The sequence below is a fragment of the Corvus brachyrhynchos genome, unplaced genomic scaffold (assembly GCF_000691975.1).
Source record: "Corvus brachyrhynchos isolate BGI_N302 unplaced genomic scaffold, ASM69197v1 scaffold99, whole genome shotgun sequence".
NCBI classification, from domain to species: domain Eukaryota; kingdom Metazoa; phylum Chordata; class Aves; order Passeriformes; family Corvidae; genus Corvus; species Corvus brachyrhynchos.
The window spans coordinates 1,005,787-1,011,958 of NW_008239778.1; the positions used below are offsets into that span (position 1 = coordinate 1,005,787).

At 50.5% G+C, this 6,172-nt stretch overlaps 2 protein-coding genes across 4 annotated transcripts in view; one reads left to right on the forward strand and one right to left on the reverse strand.

The window, feature by feature from the left end:
- PHKG1 (phosphorylase kinase catalytic subunit gamma 1) overlaps positions 1–721 on the forward strand; it is a 4,926-nt gene extending 4,205 nt beyond the window's left edge. For 2 of the 3 annotated variants that reach the window (XM_017742997.1, XM_008640352.2), the window contains exon 9: positions 410–717. In XM_017742997.1, coding sequence (XP_017598486.1) covers positions 410–661 — 252 coding nt within the window. In that variant the 3' untranslated portion in view covers positions 662–717. Of the gene's footprint in view, positions 1–409 lie in introns of all 3 variants that reach the window. The other variant, XM_017742996.1, reaches the window with a different exon arrangement.
- A 747-nt stretch (positions 722–1,468) lies between these two features.
- Positions 1,469–5,562, reverse strand: SUMF2 (sulfatase modifying factor 2). Its single transcript, XM_008640351.2, has 9 exons — positions 5,505–5,562; positions 5,139–5,295; positions 4,350–4,464; positions 3,839–3,883; positions 3,487–3,637; positions 3,134–3,189; positions 2,668–2,752; positions 2,046–2,205; positions 1,469–1,668 (listed from the first exon to the last, which is right to left on the reverse strand). The coding sequence occupies exons 1-9, from the start codon at positions 5,560–5,562 to the stop codon at positions 1,563–1,565; spliced, it is 933 nt and encodes a 310-aa protein (XP_008638573.1). The 3' UTR covers positions 1,469–1,562.
- Positions 5,563–6,172: the final 610 nt, after the last annotated feature.

A 6,172-nucleotide genomic window follows, 5' to 3' on the forward strand; every position in this document is an offset into this window, starting at 1 on the left:
GAGGGCAGGGTTAGATGGGATATTGGGAAGAAATTCTTGGCTGTGAGGGTGGTGAGGCCCTGGCACAGGGTGCCCAGAGAAGCTCTGGCTGCCCCATTCCTGGAAGTATTCAAGGCCAGGTTGGATGGGGCTTGGAGCAACCTGGGATAGGGGAAGGCGTCCCTGCCCATGGCAGGGGGTGGAGTAAAATGGGCTTTAAGTTCCCTTCTAACCCAAACCATGCTTTGATTCTGTGATTCCCTGGCATGAACCCCTGCCCTTTGCCAGCCCCACAGGAACTAAACTGTGCCAGGCACTGAGCTCCTGCCTGACTCCCCCACATGGGAGTGGGGCAGTGGGGATGTGCTGGGGGTGCTCCGGCCCCGTTGTGGGAATCCCCCTGAATGCCAGGCTGTTCCCTGTGCCACAGGTGATCTGCCTGACAGTCCTGGCCTCGGTGAGGATCTACTACCAGTACCGGCTGGTGAAGTCAGTGACCAGGGAGCTGGTGGTCAGGGACCCCTACGCCCTCAAGCCCGTCCGCAAGCTCATCGACGCCTGTGCCTTCCGCACCTACCGCCACTGGGTGAAGAAGGGGGAGGCCCAGAACAGAGCTGCCCTCTTTGAGAACACCTGCAAGGCCATCCTGCTCACCCTGGCAGCCGATGAGGGGCTGTTCTGATCACCACTACCCCAGCCCCTGGCTCACAGTAGGCGAGTAAAATCTTTGAAAACAAACTGGTGATTTCTGGGGTTTTTAAATTTTCTTTCACCGGGCTCAGGACTGGTGCAAATGCAAACCCAGCAAATAATTTGCTCCTGGGGTATGTCCCACTGGAAGAATGGGTTTGGAGAAGCCACCTTTTAACAGAACCATAACCAGCTGCAGCTCCCGATGGGGAAGGCTCAGCCCTCAGGCACCTCCAGTGCCTGTTTTGGGACAGTCAGAGGTGGACATGAGTGCCCTGAGCAGTGTCCTTGCCCACCCTTGTCCTCAGGGCTCCTGATCCCATCAGGTTTGGTGCAGAGCTCGTGCACAGAGCGTTTGTGCTGGTTTTAAGTCCTGGGAGAGGTGGGGCACTGGTTTGTGTCATCTGTCACACACATCATTTTGTCACTGCTCAAAGGCCAGTGAAGGTGCTTTGTTTTACTTCTGGGAAGGCTCAGCAGGTGCTACGAAGCTGGAACTTCCTGAGGGAATGGGGATTGATTATGAATCCCCCTTCCACGGATGTGCCCTCATAATCTCCCCCTAGCAGCCCTGCACTGGTGGTCATGGGGGCCTGTGGGTGTCCCTTCACTGGGGCTGGAGATCAGAGCAGCTCTGGCCCAGTCCCACACATGCACACCTCTGCTTACTTTACATGGACAACAAAAGGAGAGCTGGAATATCTCCCACACCAAAAGGAGACAAACCTCACTTCCTGCCATCCCAGTTGCTGGTCCCACCCAGACATCCCAGCACTGAAAAGGTTCAAAGTTATTGTGAATTTTAAAAACAATCAGGGTTTAATGGAAGTGACAGCTGGGGGTTACTGTTCATCTCCACAGGAGAAAATGCCTCAGGTGTTCACAGTGAGCCCTCAGAGCTCGGGTTTGGTGTGGCTTTTCCAGGCTGTGACGGGCGGGATGTCGGCAGCGCAGCGGAAGCTGAGGTTGTCAGAGGCTGAGTCTGGTGTGTTCCCCATCCTCACAGGGAAAAAGAGACCCAAAATTAGGGATCTTTCCTAGTTAACACACATCCCCAATACATTACAACCCTCGCAACCCTAATGTGTTGCTTACAACCCTAATGTGACCTGGTAGAACAGCCTAGAAACATCTTCCACTTCCCCTGAATAACTTAGAGAAAAGCATTTAATTATAAATATCTGCTGTAAAACACACATGATTTGAGAAGCAATTAGGAATGGATTTACAGCAGAGGAGTTTTTAGCCATATTTGTAGTGTGCTCTGCCAACTGCTTCTCAAAAAAGTTGTGTAGGAACAAACAAATATCTTTTAAAATAAAACCAACCCAGAGAAAATCCTTGTGCAGCGACATCTGGGCTTTGGCCAGACCTACCTGGTGGTGACACGAGCTCTGTGGTTTGCAGAGCCATCTGCAGTGTCAATCCACGAGGCCCCTCTCAGCACCTGCATGTTCTGAGCCCTGGATGCCCGTCCTGGAGCTGGGAATTCCGACGCCGTCCATTCCCAGGTGTTTCCCAGCAGGTCATAGAGCCCTGAGATGGTTTTGTGTCAGAATTAGGAGAGCAGGTTTGCAAAGGTTGCCAATTTGGTGCATGGGAGGGGCCACAGCATTCAAAGCATTGTTCAAGAGCGTGGTTTAATGGTGAGGCTGAGGAAATTCCTCACTGTGTTTCAAACTTCAGTGTGTCTCATCATTTTGCATGTGCATGAGGGCATAGCAGCCAAACAAAGTCCCTGGGATTTTTGTTACATCCCACTGAGTTGCAAAACAGCTGAGTTGTAATTAAAAGGAGGTGTTTTGGTCCCTGAAGTGCAGCAGCTGCACCTCAGCCAACTCCAGCACCAACCATCAATGCTTCTCCTGGGCTCACTCTACCCAAATGCTGACACAATCCCACACATCTGAAACTCTGCCCCAGCTCCAGGATTTGATAATTAACGTTACTTTAGGAAGCAGATGCCATCCCCAAAGCAGGAGGAGGGTGCTGCTGTACCGTAGCTGTTCTGGGCAGGGAAGGCTGTCACCGGGGAGACGCCGTGGTAGCCGTCCTCAGCCTTGTCGCCCCGAGGGAAGTCACCCTGGGGGAACAGAGATCACTCACAGCAAAGAACCACCCCACAAACAACACCCAGTCCTGCTCCTCACAGGGCTGTGCTGCACTAAAATTAGGCAAATAACTCTCTGGTGTAAATTGATGCTGGTCAAGAGAGATCAACTACCTGAAGTTGTCCCAAGTTCCCTTTTCAAACAAATTTATGCATGAATTTTTAGAAGCAGTAAAATCCTGCTTTCCCAGGGAAGATGGGCTGAGCCTGCTCCCTCTGAAGGTATTTTTACAACCCACCAGGAGCTCAGTTTCAGTACCCACAGCGTTCCCCAGGGCACCCTCACTCAGTGGCTGAGTGAAACCCCACGCTGAGGAGAGCCCAGTGTGGATGGGATGATTTTTAGGATCTTACCTGCCACAAGTTTGTACGGTTTGGCTGGAACTTGTTTCCCCAAGGATACATCCTTTCTGCCAGGGAGGAAAAGACACCTGTCAGCTCTGGGTCGCTCCAATCTGTAACCAGGCTTTTATGATTGTCCTTTTCTGCTCAGCTTGAGATTTATTTTATTAAAATTATATATTTTATTATCATATTTATTATAATTAGGTTTATTAATTATTAATATTATTACACTCTCAGGCCAAAACAGGTGGTTCAAACCCCCCTAAATTAACCCCTGAAAGCCTGGATGGAAGTTTGGATCTGGTGGAACTAACACCACTCCATGCCTGGTTTGGGAAAAGCTCAGGGCTTGTGGTACATACGCTCCAGTCCTCCCCTGGCAGCAAATTCCCACTCCTCCTCCGACGGGAGCCTCTTCCCTTTCCAGGCACAGAAGGCCTGAGCATCGTTCCAGCTCACGTGCAGCACTGGGTAATCCAGCCTGTCCTTTATGCTGGAGCCAGGGCCTGAGGGCTGGGAGGGATTTAAGCAGATTTGAATTAATTTTATAAAATTTTCCTTACAAAGGGAATAAGGGGTAAAAGAGATGAGGGGATGGAAGATGTTTTTTCACCCATTTCTGGTCATTAAGATTCAGCACATGCCACACACACAAGCTCCCAGCATGGGGAGGAGTCACCACACCAGGATTTTACCACATCAGGATTTACTCACCTGTCTCCAAAAAGCCTTCTCGATGGGCAGCCACCATGGGGCTGACTGGGGAAAGAAATGACACCAGATTAAAGGTGAGCTGGTGACACCTGGCCTGGTGACACCGTCCCACAGCAGGGTGTGTTAGTCTGGGAAATGCTGCAGCTTGAGCTGGGTTATCACAGACATTTGGATGGTGCTTTCCCACAGAGCAGAGGCATCTGCTTTTAGAAGTGAAAATAGATCAAGAGGCTCATGCTGTTCAGTTTTTCTATTTTAAAGTTGGATTACTGAAGTACTTTGAAAGACATTTTACTTCCTCCCAGCTCCTCGGAGTCCAGACTGACAGACCAGGGGCTGACAGTGCTCACAGAGGAGCACATGAATCAACCCCAGCTCAATCCTGCTGAGGTTCAAAAGCAAAACAACCCCAGACTAGAGAAAAACCTCTGAGAACAGCCAGGCTCTGCAAAGAGGCAGCTGCTCCTCAGTGGAAAAGCAATACCAAACTCATCACAGGATTCTGATTTACCTCCAGTTTTTGGGTGACTTTTTTTTTCAGCTCTTCAGATACGAAATCCTCAAAGACAAAGCTCCAGCCAAATGCTTCTGCTTCTGTTTTGTATTTCTTTTCTCTAACAAACTCCCTGGTATAAATATAACATGCTCTGGGTAAGAGTTCTTCAACTCTTTGCCCCACAAATCTGCACGTGCAACAAATTCAGAGCAAGGCAAAAGGCACAAAACTTACAGACCCCCCCAGCTCCAGATGGTTTGATTTAGATTTAACAGATAAAACAGTCCAGTGTGCATCTTTGCAAAGATTTGATATTTTTATGTTACCTGTGCATCTAAACTCAGCCTGCACTCAGGTCTTCCATAATTGCAGAGATTAAAAAAACGCTTTAAAAGTCAATAAAACCTGTGGCTGCTGTTAGTGGAAGAGGAGAAGAGAGGAAGAAAAGTGGAAGAAGAGAGGAAGAAAAGTGGAAGAAGAGAGGCAAAAAATAGGGAGAGGAGAGGGAAAGGAGGAGGAGAAGAAAAAGAGAAGAAGAAGAGAGGAGGAGGGGAAGAGGAGGAGAAAAAGGAGGAGGAGGAGATGAAAAAGAGAAGAAGAAAAAAGGAAATAAAATGAACGATACTTGCAAGCTACACTGCTAAGATGGCTCAGCTTGCACCTGTAGGGATGATTTACTATTGACAGACACGGTTTTTTTCTCTAATAAGCACCCAAGCATTGGCTTTCAGACCCCAGGAACACCTGGCACCCACACCTACCCCTGCCGCCTCCCCACAGCCACCCGAGGCACCGCGGGCTCACCTGAAATCCCTGTTGGTGACCGGGTGTTTGTCGAGAGCAAACGGCTTCACTGTCACCTCCCTGACGGGCCCCTCCTCGCTCCTCCTCTCCAGGGAGCTGGATCCCATCTGGAACGTCCCTCCGGGCAGCTGCACCATGCTCCCATCCTCTCCGAGCGCTAAAAAGGGAGAGATTCAGTACAAGTTTGATTTTTACACGAGTGAGGCGCAGCTACTGCCGGGATGTCCCTGCGTGTGCTGGAGGGGGTGACAGCGACTGGTCAAAGCATCTAAAGTCCCATTTTCGGGAAGGGAGCGGGTCCCCTGGGAAGGGATGATCAGGATGCTCGGTGCAGGGGGATACCGCGGGGATTTTGGGGGCTCTCACCGCGCTGAGCCCCCAGCACCCCGCAGCACAGCAGGAGCAGCCCCGCCGCCGTCCCCATCCCGGAGCCGCGGAGGAACCGCGGGGCCCGACCCGGAGGTGCTGCGGGCTCGGGAAGCGCTTCCGGGACATCCGCGCTGTAGGGCAAGCGGATTTCTGTCACACCCCGGCTGCACACGGGGGTGAAAACTGCCTGGCAGCAACCCTTCCCCACAACGGGGGCTTTTTTTTGGTGTTTCTGGGGTTTTTTTAAGGTTTCGTTTATGGTCATTCCACAGTCGCGTGTGACAGAGGAAGGAGACTCCTTTTAACACAAAGCACCGCTGGGATTAGGAAAATCATTCCAGCTGGCAGGTGCCTGTTCCCCTCCCACAAACCCACTGAAAGCTGGGTCTAGACCTGCTCTGGCACTCGTTGTCCATAAATACTTCAATGCAGAAACACCAGTGTTAAAAATCCATCTTAAAAGTCCTCAAGACAAGGGTGACAATCTTGAACGGGTCCTTCAACCCACTTCAAACCATTCTGCAGTCAGTGAACTCAGTTTTATCCACAAGAACAAAACTATTAATTTACTGCCTTAATCCATCTTTTAAAAGTTTATTTACTGAACAGATTCCAGGCCTGATGCCACCCTGTTCCCACAGCAGACTTTTGAGCAGTGGTTTAAA

Excerpts from the sequence above, each read along its gene's own strand:
- SUMF2 (XM_008640351.2), bottom strand. The coding sequence starts at position 5,562 with ATGGGGACGGCGGCGGGGCTGCTCCTGCTGTGCTGCGGGGTGCTGGGG. Across the intron at positions 5,296-5,504 it reads GGTGCTGGGGGCTCAGCGCG|CGCTCGGAGAGGATGGGAGC; the intron begins GTGAGAGCCCCC and ends CTCCCTTTTTAG. Across the intron at positions 4,465-5,138 it reads GTCACCAACAGGGATTTCAG|GGAGTTTGTTAGAGAAAAGA; the intron begins GTGAGCCCGCGG and ends TATTTATACCAG.